The sequence below is a fragment of the Papilio machaon genome, chromosome 2, assembly GCF_912999745.1.
Source record: "Papilio machaon chromosome 2, ilPapMach1.1, whole genome shotgun sequence".
Lineage (NCBI taxonomy): Eukaryota > Metazoa > Arthropoda > Insecta > Lepidoptera > Papilionidae > Papilio > Papilio machaon.
This window is the reverse complement of record NC_059987.1, coordinates 9,643,830-9,669,216: the sequence shown is the minus strand read 5'-3', so window position 1 is coordinate 9,669,216 and position 25,387 is coordinate 9,643,830. Positions and strand designations below refer to the sequence as shown.

The following is a 25,387-nucleotide window of genomic DNA, read 5'->3' as shown; positions in this document are numbered from 1 at the left end:
AATTTTGACACCATATATCGTTTTATGGATAACGATAATTTGTATAATTTTCTCTAATTTCTCGCTTCTTGATATTCAAACTTTTTAAGGGCGGTAAATTAAAATAAAACTAAATTTTTCGTATTGATGTATAATTTAATAACTTATTACACTGTAATTGTATAATTGGAATAATATTTATAATTTACTGATTAAGAATATTCTTAAAATATAGCACAGATTGTGTGAAACCTCTAAGAGGCGCGGGCACTCCGATGTGTAATAGCTGCAGTTGCCCAGCTTCAGCGATGTAGTTGGCTTTCTTCAGTTGATCTATCGCCCAGCTAACTGTGTATGTGTTAAGTTCATCTTTGGTTGCGTCCTTGTTGATTATATAGTTGATGATGTGGGTGTACAGAACAGTGGGTACGAGTGGAATGAACATATCATTGTCGAGTAATTCCTCCATGAGATCATCTTCTATTTCTTGTTTTTTCACCCATTCCTGTAAAACACAAATTTTAACTTTCAATAACTATTCCAAGTATTATGCTTGTATTTTTCCTGATAATATTCAAGATTAATTAACCTGTGTGCAGAAGATTGTCTTACCTTGTGCCGGTCCAGTAGCAACAACACGAGGCGCGGTGTGTGTTCACAACGATTGAGCAGCGCGAGCCAAATGCCGCATAGCGCGCCATTTTCTGGTGCACTCTCGCACAACCACTGCACCTCCTACACAATACAAATTTAACTTACTATATCCCTACATCTATATATATATAAAAGAAAGTCGTGTTAGTTACACTATTTATAACTCAAGATCGGTCGAACCGATTTAGCTGAAAATTGATAGGGGGATAGCTTAGAACTAGGAGACGGACATAGGAACTTTTTTTTATCTTGTGTGCATTTTTTTTATTCCGAGCAGACGGAGTCGCCGGTAAAAGTTAGTATGAAATAATAAAAAATATGTGTTAGTTTTTTTATTATTATTATGATATTTTTTAAATCGGATTCGAGTAAAATGCGCCAAACACCAAGATGTCATGTAAACAGTTTTATAGTAAAGTTACTAAGAGACCTCGTCGTCCAGTATAGGCTCTCGCAGCAGCAATTTGATGAGTACGAGCGCTTCAACCTGGTCCGTGGAGTTCAGTAGCGCGTTCACGTACTCGCAGTGCAAGCTCCTGCCGTCTCTGTGGCACACGAACAATACGTATATCACCAATTCTATTCATAATCTTAATATAGCAAGTAAGTTCGCATTTCCTTAACATTACAAACAAAGCACAATCTAATATATAAAATTCTCATGTCACAATGTTCGTTCCCGTACTCCTCCGAAACGGCTTGACCAATTCTCATGAAATTTTGTGAGCATATTCAGTAGGTCTGAGAATCAGACAACATCTATTTTTCATAACCCCCCCCCCATTTAGTTTTTTTAAACTGCGCGCGGACGGAGTCGCGGGCGACAGCTAGTGAAAATATACTTTTACTGTCAGAGAGATATAAAATTTAAATTTGGAGACGTAATTTGATTACAAATTTGCAATCGAACAAAGTGTAAAACTGCATTAGTAGTATATTTTCAATGTATATGTTCAGTGATGTCTACTGACTGTTCTTTGGTTGGAGGCCAGCAGTTGAGGACATCGACGAGTGCCTTCTTCTTCTGCCACGAATCAGACAGCGACATGAACTTGCTGAACACATCACGACGACCTTCCTCCGACAGCAACTGATCATCTATTTGAAAAGAACTGAACTATTGAATCAATCGGAAGGAAACGGTACGTTATACGAAAACTGGTATAGTTCGTTTCAATATTTCTGTCGGCTCGAGATCAGCTGTGCTCTGTGCAATGCCCTCTTCCCACATAAAACTGTATTCTGGGCATCGATTCCGATTCGCTACAATATTTAATTTCTTGTATACCTGTGATCAGTCCTGTACAACCTGCATCCAGGACACTCCTGCAACAGATCATCGTGGCGATCTTTGGGGGAGGCCTATGGCCCAGCAGTGGGCGTTACGAGACTGAATGGATGGATGGATGGATACCTGTAAGTTGTTGTGCGTATTCTTGATCTGGCCACTCATTGCGCAGCAGCGCAGCGGTGGAGTGAGCGAGGTGCGCAAGATGCGGTGTGCGCGTGCGCCGGCCCAGCGCCAGCAGGCCCAGCTGTCTGTGGGGCGGCAGCTGCAGCGCCTCCGCACGTCGCACCAGCTCACTCACCACTTCCTCAGGGAACTTCACCCCCTCCTTATGGTACTGGCACACTCGGTTCACTAACACCTCAATTGATCTGAAACATGGAATAAGTCTTTTTTATAACTAATTTCAGAAAGAGAAACATGACTACATAATCCCCCCTCACACCTTCGATTCTCTTACGTTTTTTTGACCATGATTGGTAAATAGTTCGATTGGTAGATAGTTAGATTGGTAAATAGTTCGATTGGTAGATAGTTAGATTGGTAAATAGTTCGATTGGTAGATAGTTAGATAGTTAGATTGGTAAATAGTTCGATTGGTAGATAGTTAGATTGGTAGATAGTTAGATTGGTAGATAGTTCGATTGGTAGATAGTTAGATAGTTAGATTGGTAGATAGTTAGATTGGTAGATAGTTAGATAGTTAATTAGTTAGATTGGTAGATAGTTAGATAGTTAGATTGGTAGATAGTTCGATTGGTAGATAGTTAGATAGTTAGATTGGTAGATAGTTAGATTGGTAGATAGTTAGATTGGTAGATAGTTAGATAGTTAGATTGGTAGATAGTAAGATTGGTAGATAGTTAAATAGTTAGATTGGTAGATAGTTAGATAGTTAGATTGGTAGATAGTTAGATTGGTAGATAGTTAGATTGGTAGATATTGGTATATTAGTAGAAAAGATAGTCGTGTAAAATATCGAACCGTCTGTTAGGAATAATTTTACTGAGTTTACAAGTTTTAAGTTAATGAACAATTAGTGTTAAATGTGTATATATATATATACAAACTGTAGGTCGTCAGTATGGTGTGAGATCATGTGGTTGCAGACTTGATGCGGTGTGAGGTCGAGATGCAGACAGTGCAGCAGTGAGAGGAGTGAGGCTGAGCGCACTCCGCCCGCCACCAGCGAGCTCAGCGCGCACGCCGCACTCTCCATCTCCCCGTGACTCATCTCCAGCTCACTGTACCATATAAAAAAAAAACTTGAGAGGTGTCAAGGGACACCCGGATGGAACGAAGTTCCTTTCAATTAATTAGTGAAGGAACCAATGTTTATTCTATGAATAAAAAACTTAAGTCTTCACAAGAAGTACATTTTATTTCTATGAATTTTCGTTATATATTGTCACGTCGTTGTCATGGTGAAGTAGCGCTCATTCGTCGTTAACATACTTATGCCCGAATACTGAAACGTCACTTAAATATGTAAGAGCGTCTTAAATTATAAGACCACGCTTAAACTCCAATATGCAATTTTCGTAAGTCAGTTAAAGACGCATCTCAACTTTGATGCCACTCAAGTCGTACCATGCTTAGAGGCCACTCAATATCACATTTCTTATACTGGATCGTCACTCAACGACATTTTGCTGTCAAAAGAACTGTCATGTCGACTTAAGTACGCCAACAATTTAAGAGTGGTCGCGAGCTATCTTAAAATTGAAAATCTAAGGTGTTAACATGTCTGCTTCATCATTATCATCGCTTTCGGAGAAATAAAATTCTCATGTCACAATGTTCGTTCCCGTACTCCTCCGAAACGGCTTGACCGATTCTCATGAAATTTTGTGAGCATATTGAGTAGGTCTGAGAATCGGCCAAAATTTATTATTCATACCCCTATTAAGTTTTTTTTTTAACTGCGCGCGGACGGAGTTAGTATTAGACGGGCGACAGTTAGTATTAATATAAAAATGCCGACTGAACGAGAATATATCGAAATCGCAAATAGGTTTATAGCGACATCTGTCTGCGCCCGCTTAAACTGCTTAAAAAGTGTCTTGATGATATTATGATTTATTAAAATTTTATTAATTTAAACTTGTCAAAACAAAACGCCAGATGCTTTCCATTCTACAAAAGTATGGTCAAATTTTTTAATTTTTTTTAATTAAAAATACTTTAAACAGAAAGGATATTTTTTAACAACCTTCTTTGATTTTTGAGTATTTAGTATTTATATTTTAATTTTCTTTACTATTTGGGAATAAACGCGTCTTACAACTATAGGTTGTCCAAGCCATGCTGCGTGAAACGGATACGTAAAGTGAATTTTAAGAAAACGTAATCGAGAACAAGCATTTTTTATACACTCTTTGACCGAAAACAAAGGATGTTGCCATGACGTAAAAATAATACGCCTACTTACGGAATCACGCGCTTACATGTCTTGATTTGCGTTTGTGTATTCCACTTAAATTTTGACGTCTGTTAAATTGTAAGCAATGCTTACGAAACGAGATATTTAAGTAACGTTTCAGTATTCGGGCATTACTATAGCAAAAAAGTGTCGTGACAACTTTTCGTAAGAATTTTTCCGTCTAGCCCCCTTTCACAACGCGCGATAAGGAACTTCGTTCCAACTCTATACATCATCAGCTCATTATACGTTCCCAATGAGGAGTTCGTAACCTACCCCAAGTTAGGGGTGTCTAGGCCATAGTCAACCACAGCCAAGTGTTGGTTGACTTCACACATATAATTGAATTTCTTCACAGATATGTGCAGCATCACGATGTTTTCCTTCATCGTGAGAACGTCGGATAAATGTACCTATGTAAATCGAAAAACACATTGGTACATGACGGGATACGAACTCCGGGCCTGCAGATTGCAAGTCAAGTGCTTAACCCCTGAGCCATTGACGCTCATACCTCTATATCATACTAATATAAATGCGAATGTTTGTATGGATGTTTGAAGTTATCTACAGAATGACTCAACAGATCTTGATGAAATTTGGCACAGATGTAGAACATAGTCTGGAAGAACACATAGGCTAATTATAATTATTATTTGTTAATTCGGCGCGGACGGAGTCGCAGGCGATAGCTAGTTTTTATTTTCATATTAAAAATTTGTGCTTTAATAACGTAAAATCTAGTGAACGTATTGACAAGTTACTATAACCTATCGATGGGGAAACCCTCCTAGTTGGTTATAGGCTATTATTTTTTAGACTTCTACCTATTATTCTTAATATTTTTACATTTTTAATAGATATTTTGTTGAATTCCATAGATATATGTTATAGGTTTTACTGACGTCCAGCCATGGTCTTCAGGTATATCGCTGGCTTGGCGCAGCGCCTGTACAGCTGCAGAGTGGTAGTTGTCCAGGAAGCGCGCCCATCTCGTCACCTCCTCCCCCACCTGGCACCATGACTGCTCGCTGCATATATAAACACTCTTAAATCTTACTAATATTATAAATGCGAAAGTTTACATGGATGGATGGATGTTTGAAAGTATCTCCAGAACGGCTCAATGGATCTTGCTGTAATTTGGCACAGATATAAAACTCTAATAGTAGTCTATCTATATCTAGTATCTAATAATAGTCTGATAAAACACATAGGCTATTCCTTTTTTTAAATTCACGAAAGGATTCGCGGGCGACAGCTAGTTAAAATATAAACGGAACTTCTTACTCACTTCTTACTAAACTTGTAGTCGTTTTCCTGCTCCTGTTGGCAGTAGTCCACAGCTTGCATTAGCATTAAATTTCTAGTTCCTGCAGGTACACTGTTTAAAAAAACAATCTTTAAATTATCTATTTAAGGCTAAGAATACACGATACGGTAAAGATCCTGTTGTGTTATTTCTGGCCTTCTAGTTACCGTTTAACGGCGTCTGAGCTGAAGCAGGTGTCGTTGAGGAATCTCAGCAGGTCGTCTTTGGCCAGCTTGTTGAAGTAGCTGGAACATTGCCGGTACTGCTGCATCCACTTCTTGCTGCTCGCGTTAGCACCTACCTGCACATACTCAAACTCTTGCGTAGGAGTTTTTACGATGGATATGACGTCACACATTATAAGACCGTACTGAGCGTGGTGTTAGATGGAGAAAGAGAGTTTAAGGGCGAGAGAGAGTTAAAGAGAGAGAGAGAGCAAACGGCTCGACATTAACTGGAAACGGAGTTGATAAATGCCACTGACTGTTGAATACGGAAATACGTTAAATCTAAAATATAAAATTCTCGTGTCACAGTTTTCGTTCCCGTACTCCTCCGAAACGGCTTGACAGATTCTCATGAAACTTTGTGAGCATATTCAGTAGGTCTGAGAATCGGCCAACATCTATTTTTCATTATTTTTAACTGCGCGCGAATGGAGTCGCGGGCGACAGCTAGTTGTACTATATTTTTCTCACTAATTGCCTAAGCAGTTTATTTCTGAATAAAATATTTCTAATATTGGCCTGATTTTCTGTCCTTCCCTTTTCCACCTCTTTCTAGTAAGGAAAGGAAGAAAAGAGGACTCGGATATAATGGAGAGGACACCTCATCCGACCATTAAAGGTAGGCAAGTCATCTGAAAATAAGGATGTTAATGGGCAGCGATCACTTCACTTCGCTATTTTGGCGAATTTATACTGTAAATAAAAAAATAAAAACTTTCAAAATATACACTCACACTAAAGAAGTGTTTAGTGAGCCAGGTGGTATAGAGTGAGTTGACGGAGAGAGGCAGTTTGATGGCGGGCGGCAATGTGCGCAAGAACTTGCCCACCATGCCCACGTTCTCCGGCCGCAAGATGCCCAGCAGGTGATCTGTCAACTCCTGCGCAGACGGCTGCCTCAGCAGTAACTTGTAGTCCAGCTCTGGAAAGTATCTTGTTATCTTAATATAAAGTATTCATACTTGAATTTTGTTTCAGAATTTTTTTATGCCATTATGGTGCTGTAAATGGAATTACCCAAATCTCACTTCTTACTAATATTATAAAAACGAATGTTTAGATGGATGGATGTTTGAAGGTATCTCCGGAAAAGCTCAACGGATCTTGATGAAATTTGGCACAAAAGTAGAAACATAATTTGGAAGAACACATAGGCTGCTTAGTATATATTTTTTTAATTCCGCGCGTACGGAGTCGAGGGCGAAAGCTAATAAATAATTAAAGCTAAAAAAAAACTTAAAACATCAGTTCATTATACATTTGGTAAAAGCAATGGCACACGTGTTAACTTTAATGAGAAGACTCCATGCAGGTACTTTAGTATGAAGTAAGTTGAGGTTACCTGATGAGGCGGCCTTGGCTTTCTTGATCAGTTTGATGTGCTCCTGTGCGGTGAGACCGTGTATGTGAGGGCGGTCGTCCACACGCTGCAGCAGACCCAGTATAGCCAGCAGCTCGCTGTGCTCTGAGCCCTCACACACCTCCCATAGCGCTTCTTTTATACTAATATCATGTATATTATTTAGTTATATTAACCTAAATCTGAGCTAAGATATAAGTGTTATTACTAAAGTTATTTTGAATAAGACTTTTTTTTTATTTAATTTTTTTTTGTACAATTTTTTCATCGTTTTGAAGTTTTTATATCATAAGATGGCAAACGAGGGAGTGGTCACCCGAATTCGCCGAAATAGCGAAGTGACCGCCCATAAACATCCGCAATTACAGATGCGTTGTTTACCTCTAACCGACGGAGGAAGACAGAACGAGAATATTCCACATTCCTATGTAACGCCTATTCCGACAAATCCACTTCCCCTTCCCATACTTTCCTTATTTGAAACGAGTGGGAAGGGAAAGAGAACTAAATTTAGACCTCCGACATCATAGGAAACGCGGAATTTCTTTCAATTCAAGTCTGTCAAAATGTTAATGACATTTGGCAAGATTAGAAGTATATAAAACTAGCTTTTACCCGCGACTCCGTCCGCGCGGAATAAAAAAATAGAAAACGGGGTAAAAATTATCCTATGTCCGTTTCCTGGTTCTAAGCTACCTGCCCACCAATTTTCAGTCAAATCAGTTCGACCTATCTTGAGTTATAAATAGTGTAACTAACACGACTTTCTTTTACATATATAGATAGATGATAATTTGCAGTATTATTTTTGACATACCGTGTGTGTGCATCAGGCTGGTTGTCAGGCATGAGGTTGATGAGGCGTGTGTCGGCGCGCGCATGCGCAGCGTGTGTCAGCCATACGTCCAACTCGTCGAGTGCGTGTCGGCGTGCCAGCGCACACGCCAGCCGCACCTGCGCCTCCTCTGTACTCCTGGTACAACATATATAATTAAGGTTCTCATTATCACTCAGAGAACATAATAAAACAATTAGGTAATTAATTAGGTATATGTAACTCTGAAGTAATATAATATTATGCCAATTTAAGTTTTTTTTTTTAATTAACTTAAGATTTAAAAACTACCTATTAAAGATATGCGATGTAATTTAAGCACACACTTGTGCCCGATGAACAAAACCAATCGTAAGAATTAAAAAAAATTGAATTATGCCGCATAAAAAACTTAAATCTGTCTACCCTTTAGGATTACCGGTGTTGTTATATTAACTAACCGATAAACAATTTGAACATAATAAGTATCGCCGAAATAGCTCAGTTGGGAGAGCGTTAGACTGAAGATCTAAAGGTCCCTGGTTCGATCCCTGGTTTCGGCAGTCGACTTTTTGTGACTTTTCATAATTTTTCAAAGAAAAAAAAGTATAAACTTTATAATTAATGCACAATTTGATAACGCATGTATTTTTTAAAATACATTTTTTTTAGGAGTATTTCTGCATACCTAGCGAGCCTGTAAATAATTTCCCGCCTATAGTCGGGATCCGCGCCAAACAGCAGTCCGTTAACGTTAACTCCGAAGTCGCGCATACGCTGCACATCCAGCACACCGGCTAGCTGCTCCAGGCATGACCTGATGGTGGCCAGCTGCTCCTCCGTGGCATTCCTCTCCTTTAATGTGCTGCGAGCCATCTAGGCAACAAAAATAGAACATTTTTTTAACAAACAAAACTTGAAAAATCCGTCTAGTAACTGATTTTTTTTAACTTTACCTGTTTAGGTTGAGCAAGATAGACATTGTCCTTGAGTTCCGATGAGTTGCATTGCAGCAGCGTGGCATAGAGCGCGGCACTGGCGGCGGCTGGTGTGTGATGCGCGCGCGCCAGTCGCCCCGCACCACCTGCCGCGCGCACCAGGCACGCCACGCTCAGCGGAGTGTCCTTGTATAACATCTCCTCGCCACATTTCTCCAGCACTAGAATCAAAATCGCATTTGTACTATTAGATTTTATGTTTGATGAAAATCTGTTAGTTTAAAACTATTTAAACTTGTTTCGTTGAAACGTAGTAAGTTTGTTTAGAAAAGAAACATTGTTTCAAACTTTTTAAAACTAAACTAGCTGTCGCCCGCGACTCCGTCCGCGCGCAATTAAAAACCTTTTTTTTACATCTGTGCCAAATTTCATCAAGATCCATTGAGCCGTTCCGAAGATACCTTCAAACAAACATCCACCCATCCATCCATCCATTAATTCGCATTTAAGATAAAATTGGGAATAAAACCATGCGATCGTTTATGACTAAGTACCAGGCGTACATAAAGTGTGAAGGACTTACCGTCAGCCTCAAGCTGTAGATTGGCGTTGTCGTGCAGTGCTGAGTGCGTGTAGTACCAGGCGAGCAGAGTGCGGCCGAGGCTGGCGGGGGGCGTGGGTAAGGAGAACCGCTCGTAGCCGTACTGTGTGCTGCAGACGCCGTGCTCCGGGTACAAGCAGCGGTAGAACTCCGGACAATGTACGCTACGCTCTATTACCTCTTCAGATGACTCTTTGTTGTCACTGCAAATTGTTATGATGTAAGCAAAATCTCGACCTGTTATTGATTTAAGTAATAACTAAATAAGACTTACCTTAAGTTTAATTTATCACGGAATGTTTCAATAAGGTAATTAAATATTGGGACTTTTTGAGGCACGAGATCTTTCTTTTCGATGATTGGCTGGAAATAAAACAAAAAAATCAGTTAAAAAAGACGAAATTCAGAATGATATGAAAATCAGACAAAATTAGAAAAAAAATCATTACAGTGGTGACAGCGTCGGCAAACTCTTCATCTGCGGATTGGCGACGAGTAGCCAGCTTCATCTGGTCCGCCAGGCCGACGCCGGTCTGCTGCAGGTTTTCTATTTCCAGATTCAAACTGTAACATAATAAAAATATTTATAATTTTCCGCATACATTCACTATACCATTTTTAACCCAAATCAATATTCGATCTCGAACCACTATTGTTTATCGGCAGTTATTTTAATTACCATTTCTAATCTATTTAATACAAAAATTAACTGATCTAAATATCTCAAGCCGTTAAAAAACAAGATGTATTCCCTTTCATACAAAGTGGGCAGTGTTTCCCAAAGTGGGCGATAACGCACCCTTGGGGGCGTTTGACACCTAGGAGGGGGCGATAAGGGGCCCAAAAAATGGGGGGCATTGAAATTAATTAAAGTAATGAAATTGTGGTTTTTAAGTTTTAGGGGGCTCTGAAATATAATTGATTTTCAAAGGGGGCGGTGAAAGAAAATAAGTTTGACAATCACTGATCTAAAGGATTGCTTATTGATTTGTGTCATTTGTAGTAACAACAGACCGGTCACAAAGTACTGTCTCGAGGTCCGAGGGTGCTGCGTGTGCTGCGGCGGCTGCTAGCAGAGCGCGACGCTCGTCTAGGTCTGCGTGTGCGTGCACGCGCTTTGCGGCATCGGCCAGCAATGGTGCGGCTGGCGCGTACCGCAGTGCGGCCAACCGTCGTGCCGCAGCCGCACACGCCGCACCACCTGCACCACCAGCACCTAGCGCCTGCTCACCCACCAGCTGCAGCACCAGACCCTCGCTGGAATACACATTAACCAAGTTAATAACTGATCTATGATTATATTTAAGCGTTTCTATCTAGCTTTTGAGCGTCGATGGCTCATCGGTAAAGCACTTGACTTGTAATTTGCAGGTCCTGAGTTCGAATCCCGCCATATACAATTGTGATTTCTTACAATGAAGGAAAACATCATAATGCAACCTGAAATTTATGTGTCAAGTCAAACAATCCGTACTGGGCCAGCGTGGTTGACTATGGCCTAGTTACCCCTAACTTAGGATAGTTTCCAAGCCCTCCATATGTAAGTATAGTGACCTAATTATGATCTGGTTTTTGGTTATTTTTAAAGGCAATTAACTGAGTAACTCAAAGTTTACGAGTAAGAGATAATAAATACTTACCGTGCAATCTCATCATCTCCGGCAATTCTGAGCAGTTTAGCTAAATCGAGCAACTTGTGACTGGCGAGGAAGGCGTTACGGTTTAGAGTCAGACATTCCTTTATCAACAACATTCTGTCTTCACAGAGACGAACTGAAAATTAAATTAAAAAAAAGTTAAATTTAAAAAGATTAGATTTCATGAGAATAATACAAAAATAAAAAATGGGGAGTACCTTGTATAGGAAGGATCGTTAGTCCAAAACTGCTCAATAGACTGAGTGCACTGATGAGATCTATCTCTTTCTTTATATCTTCATTTTCGTCTTCTATCAATGATAGGCAGCATCTATGTACAATAAATTACATTTTTTAATGTAATATTTCTAAACAAAACTAGTAAAGTATTCATTAAAGCTTTACTTCGCTAGCTCCAAAGCTGGATCAGTGAGAGAGGATGCTGAGTTGAAGTACTCTTTGGATGAGTCTAGCACGAGCTGTACGGAGCGCGCGTAGGGCAGTGCGGGCGGAGGGCGGGGCTGCGCACGCGCACACGTCAGGGCAGACGCCGCGAGACGAACACTTGCCGCCTCACCTGACGCCAGCAGCGCGGAAGAGTATATCTATAAAAATTAATAAACTTTTTGTTTAAATAGCAAGACTTTCGAGCATTATAAAGCTGTAAAACTGTTCAGACAAAAAAATGAGAAATTACCTCATAGCACTGCTCCTTGGTAACACAGTCAAACAACGTTGCTTGAAGTTCCAGAATATCTTTGAGGAGAGATTCCCAGTCTTGCGGCGTTGGTTTCTCTTCTCTAAAAAAATGTGTAATTTAACATTAGGTTAGTTGCATTCGATATATATAACTAGCTTTTACCCGCGACTCCGTCCGCGCGGAATAAAAAAAAAAGAAAACGGGGTAAAAATGATCCTATGTCCGTTTCCTGGTTCTAAGCTACCTGCCCACCAATTTTCAGTCAAATCGATTCAGCCGTTCTTGAGTTATAAATGGTGTAACTAACACGACTTTCTTTTATATATATACAATGTATGTTTTGTTCGTATGTTTGTTTACCCTTGCGGCAGAGTGCGCGCTAGTCTCGCCAGCAGTCTTTGCGCTGCGCGCGCATCTCCGAGCATGTCGCGCAGATCACGCAGTGGCACGCGCACGCCGCGCCAAGCTGCGCGCGTCGCCCCGCCCACCAGCCGCTCCAGAGCCGACACGCGCCGCACCAGCTCGCTGCTGCTGATCGTGCCGTCACTGACACAACACACTATTAAACTACGAGTAACTACCTCCCATTTCGAAATATAAACAATACATAATTGACTATAAAAAAGATTAAGTCTGAGACACGACGCGACCGCGAAATACTCAAAATAAACACTCGCCCTGAAGATAGACCCCCGATGGGTCCAAAACTAGTCGGTGCCGTCACCGGACGATCACACGTGAGTTAAGCCATTCTTAATTAATTAATTATTATGTCTCACGAAAGTTTAAACAATTTAAATGTTAGGGTAGTTTGTTTGAGGGACAGATTTATGTTGGTAAATTAGAAGACCCTGAAGATCTACTAAGATATCCTATTTTTAGTGAAACTAAAGTTTTTTAACAGTATTAGTACAACTCACGTCTCCTTGAGGATGTTATTGAGGAGGTCTACGGCCATGTCGAGTTGGTCGGTGCCGTTGTGCGCGAACAGACAGCGTTCCGCCAGCTCGATGTGAGTGCGTACATCCAGCTCGAACTCTTTAGGGGACTGCAGCACCTGATAAGCAATACATCAGTGAACACCAGCCACAATAATATTATTACAGCACTGTATTGTGAAGTTATGAATAGTTACGAGCAGTATATATGAGAGGTCGTCAATGCTGACGCTCTCCAAGAAGTCGATGATGCCGCCGAGGCAGGTGCCGGCGCGCTGCGTCAGGTTCTCGTACCGCTTCAAAAACGGCACCACGAATTGCTTCACATCCGCCACGAAGTTCTCCGGCGTCGACTGACAACATAAACAACATATTTCTAAAGATAGATATTTCGGCCATATTCGCCACGAGGAGGGGGGAGGAGGTCGTGATTATAATGAATTGCACTGGCAATAAAAGCTAATTACTCACCATTTTCATGAGCATCTTGCAAGTCTCAAGCGGGGACATCTTCTCAAGGTCACTGAGCGTGACCCCTTCCACATTGATGTCGTAGAGCAGAGTGCTGAGGGTCAGGAGATGGAAGAGTATATTGTCGAGGCCCTTGACTCCACCGCCGATGGCCGCGAGTGTGACTAGTGCTAGTGCGTGCGAGGCGAGTCCGCTGCGTGCTTCTATATCGCGTGCTCGACGTTCGTACCACACCCCGTAGTCAACGAACTCCTCGCTTGCTGACTCCGTCTCAGGAGTTGTGTCCTCCGACCAGTTGGAGCTCCAGATTGATCTGTATATTAATTAAAAGAGTTCACGTTACGAAATATATTTGCAACGTTGAAAACGTTGAACAAATTAACGTCTAATGTTCTTAGACGGTTCCGGTTGGATATATAATTACCTAGATGTTAATGTCTTATAATTTATTCACCTGAAGATCTGTTTCCTGCACCAATCCTTCTCAATCTCGAGTGGTTCAACTTTGACTGGGGGTCTATGTTCGAACAACTGTAGGGGGTGCGTGGTGGGTAAGATGTGCTGGAAGTCGAGAGGGTTGATGGTCTCGGGCAGGTTGTCGAGCACCGTCAGCTGCATTTGTACGGTGCGGATGTGCGGCCAGAGGCAGGTCAGGGCTTCGATGCGGCCTTCTTTAGCTATCTCGACCGCGCTGTGCACTATACTGTTGCTGCGAAGGCAGTCGTACTCCTCTTTGTTGTAAGTTGACTTCTCACATTTTAATATTGACTGTAATCATAACATATTATTTTAATTCATTGTGTATTTGATTAGAATCATTGTATAACAACTTTACTTCTTTCTGTTGTATGTTACCTCGTACAGACGCAGCCTCTCCTTGTAGAAGAGCATGACGTGTCGGCAACGCAGCATTTCACTCGTGTACGCGTTCAGGTCCTCCAGCGTAATGTCCTCCGGGTCCTTTAACTTATCTTCACCACGCTCTTTATTGATTTCTGGAAGCATAGAGTTCACAGAAAAAAATAACAAAGAAAGAAAAAAAAAGAATCCGGTAGTTAAATCATTTTTATGCGTAATATTGTTTTAATCGTTAACTTTCCCTCCCCCTATTTCTCTCTCTTTTCTGACTATTCTAATATAGTTTAGACAATTTGTATGAAGATGTAAAGAACTATATATGTTACCATCGAGTATCCTCTCGTTGGTGAGCTGCAGCCCGAAGTGCAACAGGTCGTGGGCGGCGGGCAACGTCTCCGGCAGCCGGTCCACACACTGGTGCACCGCCCAGATCTTCTTTGACACTTTGCTCTGCAACATATAAACTGCACGGTACAATATTGCAATCATCTACTTGAACATCTTCACTTTCAAGATTAAACAATAATTGAATATTAAATTCACTTTAAAATTGGTCTATGGAAAGCTTCTGGTGATTTTGTTAGGGGGGGGGGGACCTCAAATAGTTAATAGCACAATGTAAGTGTTTGTGTTGTAGTTTATGTTACCAGATAGTTGTTGATGGCGTCAGTAGAGACGGGGTTCTTCCTCCACTGCTGCTGGTACACGAGGTCGCTGTCCAGTCCGAACTGCTCCGCCAGAGACAGCGCATCCGAATAATTTCCACTCTCGATCTAATACAATCGCATTTATTTATTTTTCATTCAATCATTCATTAATGAATGAAAGATGAAAAGCTGTCATTCACCTTTCTGGAAAACAGTTCAGTTGGTGTGGTACTCTTGACTCCCAGTAGCCTGTACACTCGGGACACAACTGTGATCTTCTTGGGTTTGGGTTGGAAGGTCTCCATGTCGGTGATGGCGAATAGCACCGTCTTGAACAACTCCTTAGTCAGCTCCAGCATTGAGTCGTCCACATCCTCTTCCACTTTGACAACCTCCATCTAGAGAAATTAATTTAAATTTACAAAATTAATTTACTTTGACTTTGTTTTTTTTTTAGTTAGAATTTATTTAGTAAATTATAAAATACAAGAAAGTAAATACAGTATATTACGATGTAAATATCTTACAGTTTCATCGCTGGTGGACTTCTTGGCAGGCAACACATTGGACTCGCACTCCAGCACCATGAATGCGCCTTCGTGGGCGCGTGTCACCTGAAAATAAAATATTTTTTATTACTGTAAATATTAAATTCATATCAGCTTATAACTTAACAGTTATTGTGATATAAACCTGCGGCGTGCCCTGGAAGAACTCGGGCTGGTTGCCGAGGATGTTCTCCATGTCCTGTATACCGCAGACGCTCACCGCGCCGCTGAACCGCGACAATATTATCTCCTAAACAATAAAAGTTTATATATCGCAATGAGTTTTTTAACCAAGAAGGAGGGTATTAAGAGCACTCGAAACACACATTTATGCGTAGATTAATTAATGTAGAAGCGAGAGCAGTGTGTCAGGATCGCACCAAATGAAGGGCGGCGGTCCCTGCCTACCTCTCTGGGTTATGGGCGTGAGTTATGTTATTGTTGTATAGCTATTAATATTAAATATAATTATGTGTGTATTTTAATGTACATGCGAAAAATGGGTCCTTCGAGCCGGATATCCAGCATAAGTATAATATATTGGATCAAAATACATGAAATATAAATTTTATATGGCAAGTGTTACAATAGCAAAAAAATAAAGAAATAAAAATAGCTATAATTAATCATAATAGTTTAAAGCTAATACCTGGAGGGAACAATTCAGGAACAAAAATTCTTTCCTAAGATCTATGTAAACTATTTATTTAGGTGTGCCACTGACCTCATTGGTCCACCAGTTGACATCTGCGGGGTAGTAGAGCGCGGGGTCGCTGTGCTTATTGCGTGCGAGTGTGTGCGGGGGGTGCGGGGGGTGCAGGGGGCTGCGCAGGTGGTGTGAGGGCTGGCGGGCCAGCGGCCAGCGGTGCAGCAAGCGCAGCAGCGGCAGTCGCCACACCGACACCTCACCATTGCAGTGAACGCAAACCACCTTACTGCTATCCCCAGATACCTCCATGCGCACTATGAAGTTCTGATCAAAAGGTAACAGATTATTATATTTTTATGAATGAACGAAATATTTAAATGATAGCAACTAATATTTTAATTAATATCTTACCATATTCTTAGAGGTGATGAAAGGTATGTAGAGGTTGAACCTTTCATTGTTGAGTTGCGTTTCAAGCTGGTCGGACACAACTGACAACTTGTAGAATGGCTCCTCGTTCAGGATGCGCCACGCCGTTATACCTGCACTTAGCGGCGACGACGAATCCTAACACAATACATACTTTATTTACTGACAAATACAAAAAAAGTGTTTTTTATAGTACAAGGTAATAAGCGACCGAAAGGCCACCTGAAATCGCTTAAACACCTACCGAAACTGTCATTTTTATTATATAAATGTCAGCTAAAACGCATAGGCAAATGTTACAGATTAATGGTTGGTCGCGACTTCGTCAGCACGGAATTAAAAATGTAAGAATTGGTAAATACATCAAGTTCGAGAAATAATTTTTTTCATATTACATACAAACACTCCGATTTCATTAACATGTATCAATGTATAATTTAAAATAGGTTAGCTTAAATTATTAAGACGATTATTAAAAAATACATACATGTAGCATTTAGAAATACCTTAGTATTCCTGGGCACACCCGCGACGTACAGAGCGTCGTGCGGCGGGCAGTATGCCAGCGCGGCGACACCCGCGGGGAAACGGAAACTGTGCCGCAACTTGAAGCCCTCCGTCTGCGAGACCACGTAGCCACGCAATCGACCGTCGAAAGTCACCACAAGCACCTCCCAGTTCCTACCACATATATATAATACTCGAAAAGTGCTTCGAAAAAATCAGAGACGATAGGTTGATCTGGCGACCGAAAACCTAGTGCGTCTAATATAATTAAGAATATATAATAGTAACAATTTAATAAAAAAATTAAATTCTTACCATTTAGTATCCTTAACCCTGAGTGGCATAAATATAATGTCAGATACTGCATGAGTGTTATCTGTGCACTCCAGTCCACCTGGCCTTGCACAATCCTAGAAATAAACATAATATTTAAGAAATCTTATAAGAACATAATTTATTTAACACTTAACACAACTTGATAGTTATAACACTGATCTGCAATGAAATCCTCCTTTAAAATTTTTTGACATAATTATGACGATTCAAATGTTCTGAATCTATCCCCGTTGGCCGATTTTTTCCATCACATCTAGGTTTTTTTTTCAATTAATTATTTTTTCAAATTTCAAAAATTTGGTTTTTTTTTATTTACACAATATGAAGAATTAAAACAAGGAGAAAAAAAAAATTTTTTTTGCAGACCAGTGTAATTCACAATTTTTAATTACAATAAAATAACTTACAGCTGGAATGTTGAAGAGATTTGAGGCGGTGAGGTCAAAAAAGCTGACTATTCCATTGCCATAGGCAAGCACCAAGAATGAGCAGTCAGGACTCCACACCAACTTACGCCACTGTGCATATCCATCACGACTCACTAAAAAATCATTAATTTAATAATAAATCGGTAAAAGAAAAAATATATTTGCTTGGTACAGTTATGCATCAATTTATCTTTCTCTTTTTTTATTTCATATATATGTTTACCAAGCCTTAACGATGTCAAAAATATCCACATGCTTAACATGTTTATGCTATCCATGTTTGAGTCTTTCAAATTGATTTACATTATTTACATTTTTTTCTTCAGTCATTTGTTTTGTATTTTTACATATATAATTCATAACTCTGTAATTGACAATTACATTAAACTTTAATGATTAATCTATCAGTATGTCCTTTATACTTTTGCATAATATTTTACATATAACATTGACCTGTAGTTCTAGCTGCAATAGTCGCATATTCTGACCGTTTAGTTCTGATTTCTAAGATATTGTCAGTGAGCACCGCTATCACTTTACCCTCATCTCCAAGTGCAATGTGCCACTTCTGCTGTTTCTCCTTATGTCTGTAATAAATTAATAGATAAAAAATATATATTCTATTTTTACAACAAATAAGAAAAATCTGTGATGTCAAATTCTTGGAAAAAAAAAATTGGCATATTGTTTAGATAATGATAATTATTTTCAGAAGTCACAAAAAATGCTAGAAATATTATATTGACCCAATATTATATCTGTTGTTCCAATCTTTAAACGGGTTTTATATAATAAAGTAAAAATTACTTACGCTGTAACACTATCAATAAGACTTTTCTTAGGACCAAAAAATTTAAACCATCGCCAAAGTGCTGAGATATTTTCCGGCAAAATACTGTCGTTTTTTTGCTGTAATTCCAATAACATCGAATATATTAGAAGTGCAATGTAAAGAAAGTAAAACAATTTATTCGATAAAACTTACTAAATATTCTGGTTCTGGTTTCCATTCGGAAAACACATAGAGTTCGTGTAAAATAGATTTACTTTCTGCCATCTCTTCTACATGTAACACCGATAAATTACAACTTAATGGTTATTTTTCTGATTATTTTAATAAAATTCATTATAAACCCGACAGTCACTACAGTATTGCACGGTATTTAACTGTCTTTTTGACAAGATATTATTTTGTTGGCGAAAATATTGACGTTTTGCAATCGCTTTACGTTACGTTTTTCGTAAACATTTCATTTTTTTCTTGTTCAATCTCAAAAGTATACAAAAAATATAAATTGTTTCTTGAAAGACTACAAAAATAATGAAATATTAAAATTTTGCAGCATTTTATCTAACTGTAATGACCAAAACTTTCTCTCTTTATGTTGTATTGGTATATTGGAATTTATACTTTTTGACTGACGTTTGATGTTTGGTTGTCCTCTTCCGGTTAATTTAACTTTTAATAAAATAATACCGATCCCGATCGTATCGATTGATTACTTAAATTATTCTTAAAATTAATAATGTATCAATCAAGTCAGCTAATGAGGCAAAATTAGTGAGACTAAATATTTGATAAGCCTTTATTGAAATTGTGATAAAATGGATTTTTTCAATCAAATTTATGAAAAGGTAAGATGAAGATGAAACAAATTCTTTCATATATACATATTTAATATAAACATATATTTAAATTAGTTTATTTGTAGAAATTGCAAGAAAATGGTGAACTAATTCGATTTTGGGAGGACCATATAAAAGCGTTAAATGACGTTCAATTCAAGTTATATTCAGATAAATTAAAAGTCCCAGTATTAGTACCAATCGGCAGCAGAATTCTATTCCGTGGGGAATTGAAGCATACAAATGAAGTGACAACATCATTGGGTATGGGATACTTTGCAAAATGTTCCACAGAGCAGGCTGAGATTTTAAGACAACACAGAATTAAAGGTTATTACATTTTTACTTTTTATCTTATTTATCATGTAAAATTTTAACAATTCCTGTTGAAGTCATGTTTTTATTGAAGACATCGCATTTAATTTAATTTTCTTCAAATAACTAAAATAAAATATTTTGTAGATGCCAAATCAAAATTGGACATTTTGATGAAAGAGAAGGAATATCTAGAAGTTCAAATAAAGTTAAAAAATCAAACTGTATTTGATGACGGATCCGATATAACTGAGTACCAAACTGAAGAAGAAGACAGACTGTGGAGAGAAAAACATAAACAGAATCTTAAAATCTACCATCAAAATAAAAGTAAAAAGGAAAAATCAAATAAAGATGAAAAGTCTGATGATGAGTTGTGGAATAGACTTGAAGAATTAGAACTTCAAGAGGAATTACAAAATGAACTAGCCAAAGATACTGAAAATGCCGAAGATATAAGAGATTCATTAACAAATAATAAAAAGAAAGAAGATCTCAATGAAAATGTCGGAGAAAGCAAATATGATATTACAAAAGAAATACTTGAAAAAGCAGTACCTGATGCTACACATATCAATCCCGAAAATACAAGTAGCTTGGACCTTCTACAAAATGTGTTAGATAAGCAAAAAGAACTGGAGGAGAAAATATCGGAGATTAAAAACCGGAAGAGAAATGTGACCAAAACTGAATCGGATTTGATGTCTCGGCTGGATGAGTTGGAGCAATTAGAGGAAGTGGAAGATGAAATGGACAGGTATAATTTACTCTCACTTTGATTAATTCAGTGTCAAAATTATTAAACATATTCTATATTTTACTGACATAAAAAGTGAATGAACGGACAGCAAAGTGATCCTATATGGCTTCCTTTTTTCCTTTCAAGGTACGGAACCCTAAAAACACTTCTTATCAATAATATGTTAAATTCTTTTTAATTAAATTACAGGTTAGATGATGTTCTTTATGAACCTAAACATGGAGAGGAAGAAGAAAATAAAAACAATGAAAATGTGAAAAGGAGTGTTTCCTTTGCTGATCAAGATGAAAGTGAAACATTGGAAATAACTTTTAAACATTCTGATGTACCGGCAAATGAAGAGTCATATGATCCAAAAAAGGGGATATTAAAGCCAAGTGACATTTATGACGCATTTTCTCATCTGTTCACGGAAACAACATCAATATTAAGGAAAACGAAATATAAATCAGAAACAGAAGAACGGAGCAATGATCTTGAACAACATAAGAAGATAAATTTCGAATTTAAGAAGGATAATGCCACAAATATTTTAATAGTAGTTGATGATGTTAAGGAAAAAGAATCATCGAGGCAAAGAATATTAGATAGCAGACATAAAAGACCTGTGAGTATTTTCAAAAAACGACGGCAGCATAAATATTAAAATTGTGTAATATAAAAACTTAACAACAATTTTAGAAATAAGTTTAATAAAAGATTAATTTAAACATATTTTAATCATGTAACACCTGTTTTATTTAAAATCCTTGAAATAATGATAACTCGCAGCCTAAACTAGGAATTATCAAAAGGTAGGTCTAAATGATGTCCTAGAAGTTAAAACCAATTTTATAGATTTTTTGTATTTAGGTCTCTTGTTGTTGGACGCCAAGACCCCATTTTGAATTGCTGTTTGTGCCAATGCACTAAGAAGGAGCAATAAGACTTCAAAGATTGTGATAAAGAATTTATTGATAGAATAACCAAAGTGAACATAAATATTCCAGAACTTGAATTGCTTATGTCGCAATTAAATATCTGAGTCGTTTCAGTTCACCTCTTTTCGACTTATTTTGCGTTAAGGCAAAATAGTATCTCAGCAAGTTTCCATCTGACCCTAAGCTTTGGCTTAAAAGCCCAGTAACCAGGCCATAAAATCTCCAAAAATAATTGACACTGATAACTGACATTTGATTTAAGGTTATGTTATGCTTTTCAAATATAATTGATAATAATTAAAGATTGCAACAATAGGTTACAAAAAAGAATGTTTTCCCGAAACTTAAGAAATATCTGCCGAAGATATTCACAAAATGTAACATTTAGAACTGTCGAGGCGTCCCCGGTAAGAACAAATTTTGGTTTCATACTTTGGTATAACAAATCTAATATTTTTAATAAAAATATGTAACATTAATATATCATTGTTTTTATAGGCGCAGCAAAATGATAACCAAATAGGTTTATTTTATACAATGGATAAAAATTTGTCTAAAAAGTTGTTTGGCCAAGGTGGTTTGCCAAAGAGTTATATGAAACAGACAAAAACGTTTACAGAAACAAGTCTCATGGTCCGGCAGCCGGCTCTTGATGTTATTGAATGTATAAAGTCAAGCGATTTAAATCAACCTGCAATCAGATATGTACTATGTATCCTTTTATTCTAAAGTTACCCAGGGATTTTTCATGCTATTATTATCATCTCGCTCTTTTCCCTACGGAGACTTGGCACAGTATTTACTCTTCCATACAACTCTATCAGCCCTCATATCTGAATTCACTTTCTTTTTATTCACATTCTCCTTTACTAAATCTATCCATGTGGCCATAATTAAATTACAGAATTTGTCAAAAGGTGTATTTTAAACATATTATTTAAAAAAAAATTATTACACTTCCTTAATTCAGCAAACAGATGGTGAAATGGGAACAGGCAAGACATTGACACTGGCACATCTCATTCACTATGCACATGATGATGGCTTTTTAATTGTACATGTACCTGGTGGTGAGTATTATTTTTAAATACACTAAGAAGAAAACATATATTTTTAGTTATATCACAAATAATTTTATCCTAATAAGTCACCAAAACGTGGGAAGCCTGAATTATTTAAATTTTTAAAATTATGTGCCCTTTGTGTACAGTATCACAATGGCTATGGAAGGTGCCTCGGCTGAAAGAGATGTCCAACTCACAAACGCGAGAGGGATTTGTTGATCTTCCATTAGATGCTGCCGCCTGGCTCCTGCACTTCAAGAGCCAAAACCAAGTGCTATTGAAAAATGAAGATGTATGTCATAGTTCAAATATGCCTTCTTATATGATTAACAATGACATAGCTATTTTTTATCTCTGTAATATATAAAATTCTTGTGTCGCGGTGTTTGTGGTTAAACTCCTCCGAAATGGCTTGACCGTTACTCATGAAATTTTGTAAGCATATTGAGTAGGTCTGAGAATCGGCCAACATCTATTTTTCATACCGCTATTAAGTTATTGTTAACCGCGCGCGGACGGAGTCGCGGGCGACAGCTAGTTATCTATAAGATTCTATTGTCTATTTTATTCTTGGTGAAAAAGCAACAACATGAGGATACACTGTAGGACTTGTGATGGTGAATTGTGACTACGAAAATTTGTTACAGTTAAAAATATCCAAGGAATATGTTTGGAGCAAACGTGAGACAACACCTGCAGGCGCCCCCCTTGCTGACCTGGTGGAGCAGGGCATTGCGCGTGTTAAGTACGCCTGTGACGTCATCGATGCACTCGTCTACGAAATAAAGCAGCTGTCAAATAATAACAAGTAAGATAGAGTGGCTTCGTTTTTTATAAATTTGGAAAGTATGATTCATTGATGTATGTAAGAGGAAGTGACAACGAGATGTGTCAGGACTCCACCAAATGAAAGCTTAATGGTCTCTGCCTACCCAATCAATTAATGGGTGTTAGTAATTTTGTTGTTAAGAAGAATTAATTTAAGGACTAGAGTTGTTATATATTTAGAAATGAAGTTTAAGTATTAGATTTTTTTTTAATTCCAGGTGTAAAACATTTGTAGCAATAGATGGATACAATTGTTTCTTCTACCCACGGACTAGACTCAGCACTCCTACTAAGAAGGTTGTTATGCCAGAAGAAGTTTCTCTCACAACCTCCTTTATGGAAATTACAAAGAATGATTGGGTAAGATTTTAATGGATAGTATATATAGTTATAGTTATTTATTTATACAAGTAACTGCCCACTTGAACATAGTACCCTCTTTCATATTATGTTCTCAAGTAATGTATCAATCACAAAATAATCATAGGAAGAAAGTGTAAAATAAGGGCAATATAATTAATGAAAGATTTAATTTATGCTATAATTAACAATTGTAACTGATAATTACAGAAAAATGGTGTGATTGTTGTGACAGTGGAGGATATATCTGTACCACGAGACCATCAAGAGAGCTATTTGCCTAGATATTTGCTTTACAAAAAGGTAACATTATAAACCATACTTGTGATTTTATAACTTATTGTTATAAGCAAAGCAGTACCAAGAGTACCAGGATTCCATGTTTTGTTGTATTTTTTAGCCAACTTCAAAAAGAAGGAGGTTATCAATTCGACTGTATTTTTATTTTTTTATGTGTGTTACCACGAAACTCCGCCCCAGGTGGTCCAATTTTGATGAAAAATATTTTAATCGAAAGGAAGTGCTTGCAGATGGGTCCCATTTTATGATTTAATATCAAAGATCAGATGCAATAACTATGTGAATTAGAAACTATTAATATTATGGGCTAGTTTTTTTCCCACCTGAAATGTGTCTAATGCATTGTCTTAGTTTTAATATTCTTAATTTTTTTTCAACAGGGATTTGAACACTTGGATCCATTTGTTCCAGTAAAAGTTGATAGGTATTCAGAAAAAGAGTTCCTTACATGTGCTAGTTACTACAGGGACCGACTGTGGCTGCGAGGGCCTGAACAACTTGAGAGTGAACTGAAGCTGGCCAGTGCTTGTAATCCTTACAAATTCATGGAGCTCTGTGCACCACTGTAGATAATGTTGCCATTAAATAGTATTTATAGTTGATGAATTGTTTCATTTATCCCGATGTCTTTTAAAATGTAATATATAAATAAAAGTAATTTTAGGCATACATGTTTTTTTAATTTTTATTTCATTTTCAAACAAATAATTTATCAATGTTTAAGCAATACAAATTTTTATTAGATAGAAACAAAGAATAGATACACATTGAACCAGTTAAATATTTATTTTAGAACATGAATTATCTACATAGTTACACTTATTAGAATCTTATACATTGTAGCCGATAATGTGACGCTTTCCGATACATTCTCCAACATAGAACCAGAAAAGAACTTCGGCACCAACTAGTGTGTTAAGTGTGGCCTGCTTCACAGTTTGCTGTTTCCATGCGCCACTTTTCGCACTCGATAGGAGCTTAGAAATACCAGCTCTGATTTGAGGAATTTCGCTTAATTTGGGCGGCGCTAGTTCGACTCGAGCGTACTTCATGAAAATATTGAACTTAGGCCTGGCTTGTGTGAGGGCCGCTGTAAGTCAAAACGGATTTAATGGCAAAAATGCATCAAAAATAATCAATGCTTTTTAATGATAACCTTCATGTTTTTAAGGTAAATTACATAACACAATCAATAGTAAGATATCACACATAAAATACTTTATTTGACTTACACGAAATCATAGACGGCACTTTAGCGATTGCGTTTGCCATGGTGTTAATTTATTTAATCGAAACAAATGAATTAATCAGAGGACTCCGAAGTTTTAATATCGGAATGAAAAGATCCGATTCGCAGTAGAAGTAGAAGCAGATGTCAAAAGTTACTGCAGAACGGTGTTTCCACAACTAAAAATGAACCTAAAAACCTTTTTTTTACCTAAAATTCTATGGAAAAAATTCCATATGAATA

At 37.9% G+C, this 25,387-nt stretch overlaps 4 protein-coding genes and 1 non-coding gene across 5 annotated transcripts; 3 read left to right on the top strand and 2 right to left on the bottom strand.

Moving 5' to 3' along the window:
- Positions 1 to 184: 184 nt before the first annotated feature.
- Positions 185 to 18,905, bottom strand: LOC106707273 (neuroblastoma-amplified sequence). Its single transcript, XM_045681572.1, has 41 exons — positions 18,729 to 18,905; positions 18,555 to 18,652; positions 18,197 to 18,330; positions 17,723 to 17,856; positions 17,295 to 17,389; positions 16,979 to 17,153; positions 16,455 to 16,610; positions 16,119 to 16,367; positions 15,540 to 15,644; positions 15,374 to 15,460; positions 15,047 to 15,244; positions 14,847 to 14,972; positions 14,526 to 14,649; positions 14,197 to 14,336; positions 13,796 to 14,109; positions 13,342 to 13,654; positions 13,068 to 13,223; positions 12,853 to 12,989; positions 12,293 to 12,478; positions 11,930 to 12,032; positions 11,638 to 11,837; positions 11,451 to 11,563; positions 11,236 to 11,368; positions 10,610 to 10,852; positions 10,045 to 10,159; positions 9,870 to 9,958; positions 9,578 to 9,798; positions 9,013 to 9,215; positions 8,745 to 8,932; positions 8,060 to 8,215; positions 7,225 to 7,385; positions 6,617 to 6,804; positions 5,823 to 5,956; positions 5,638 to 5,727; positions 5,249 to 5,374; positions 2,992 to 3,165; positions 2,048 to 2,292; positions 1,605 to 1,731; positions 1,064 to 1,178; positions 592 to 714; positions 185 to 484 (listed from the first exon to the last, which is right to left on the bottom strand). Exons 1-41 carry the CDS (start codon positions 18,798 to 18,800, stop codon positions 185 to 187), a joined length of 6,546 nt encoding a protein of 2,181 aa, XP_045537528.1. The 5' UTR covers positions 18,801 to 18,905.
- Positions 8,547 to 8,619, top strand: Trnaf-gaa. Its single transcript has one exon. It is a non-coding gene; the product is annotated as a tRNA-Phe (tRNA).
- Positions 18,906 to 19,231: 326 nt separating the features above from the next.
- On the top strand, positions 19,232 to 21,108 carry LOC106713907 (unconventional prefoldin RPB5 interactor 1). Its single transcript, XM_014506811.2, has 4 exons — positions 19,232 to 19,378; positions 19,456 to 19,699; positions 19,832 to 20,441; positions 20,634 to 21,108. The coding sequence occupies exons 1-4, from the start codon at positions 19,349 to 19,351 to the stop codon at positions 21,088 to 21,090; spliced, it is 1,341 nt and encodes a 446-aa protein (XP_014362297.2). The 5' UTR covers positions 19,232 to 19,348; the 3' UTR covers positions 21,091 to 21,108.
- A 522-nt stretch (positions 21,109 to 21,630) lies between these two features.
- On the top strand, positions 21,631 to 24,516 carry LOC106713919 (28S ribosomal protein S29, mitochondrial). The gene is made up of 8 exons (XM_045683442.1): positions 21,631 to 21,771; positions 21,863 to 22,076; positions 22,342 to 22,434; positions 22,575 to 22,720; positions 23,076 to 23,236; positions 23,475 to 23,616; positions 23,827 to 23,919; positions 24,297 to 24,516. The coding sequence occupies exons 1-8, from the start codon at positions 21,694 to 21,696 to the stop codon at positions 24,483 to 24,485; spliced, it is 1,116 nt and encodes a 371-aa protein (XP_045539398.1). The 5' UTR covers positions 21,631 to 21,693; the 3' UTR covers positions 24,486 to 24,516.
- Positions 24,517 to 24,683: 167 nt separating this feature from the next.
- Positions 24,684 to 25,298, bottom strand: LOC106713921 (ATP synthase subunit g, mitochondrial). The gene is made up of 2 exons (XM_014506826.2): positions 25,149 to 25,298; positions 24,684 to 25,006 (listed from the first exon to the last, which is right to left on the bottom strand). Exons 1-2 carry the CDS (start codon positions 25,186 to 25,188, stop codon positions 24,747 to 24,749), a joined length of 300 nt encoding a protein of 99 aa, XP_014362312.1. The 5' UTR covers positions 25,189 to 25,298; the 3' UTR covers positions 24,684 to 24,746.
- Positions 25,299 to 25,387: the final 89 nt, after the last annotated feature.

Coding starts and splice junctions, on each gene's coding strand:
- LOC106707273 (XM_045681572.1), bottom strand. CDS start 18,800: ATGGCAGAAAGTAAATCTATTTTACACGAACTCTATGTGTTTTCCGAA. Junction 15,461..15,539: donor TCTTCCAGGGCACGCCGCAG/GTTTATATCACA, acceptor TTTTATTTTCAG/GTGACACGCGCCCACGAAGG. Junction 1,732..2,047: donor ATACGCACAACAACTTACAG/GTATCCATCCAT, acceptor CTTTTCAAATAG/ATGATCAGTTGCTGTCGGAG.
- LOC106713907 (XM_014506811.2), top strand. CDS start 19,349: ATGGATTTTTTCAATCAAATTTATGAAAAG. Junction 19,379..19,455: donor TCAATCAAATTTATGAAAAG/GTAAGATGAAGA, acceptor GTTTATTTGTAG/AAATTGCAAGAAAATGGTGA. Junction 20,442..20,633: donor GTGGAAGATGAAATGGACAG/GTATAATTTACT, acceptor ATTAAATTACAG/GTTAGATGATGTTCTTTATG.
- LOC106713921 (XM_014506826.2), bottom strand. CDS start 25,188: ATGGCAAACGCAATCGCTAAAGTGCCGTCTATGATTTCGT. Junction 25,007..25,148: donor AGTGCCGTCTATGATTTCGT/GTAAGTCAAATA, acceptor TTTGACTTACAG/CGGCCCTCACACAAGCCAGG.
- LOC106713919 (XM_045683442.1), top strand. CDS start 21,694: ATGTTTTCCCGAAACTTAAGAAATATCTGCCGAAGATATTCACAAAAT. Junction 23,237..23,474: donor CAGCTGTCAAATAATAACAA/GTAAGATAGAGT, acceptor TTTTAATTCCAG/GTGTAAAACATTTGTAGCAA. Junction 23,617..23,826: donor AAATTACAAAGAATGATTGG/GTAAGATTTTAA, acceptor TGATAATTACAG/AAAAATGGTGTGATTGTTGT.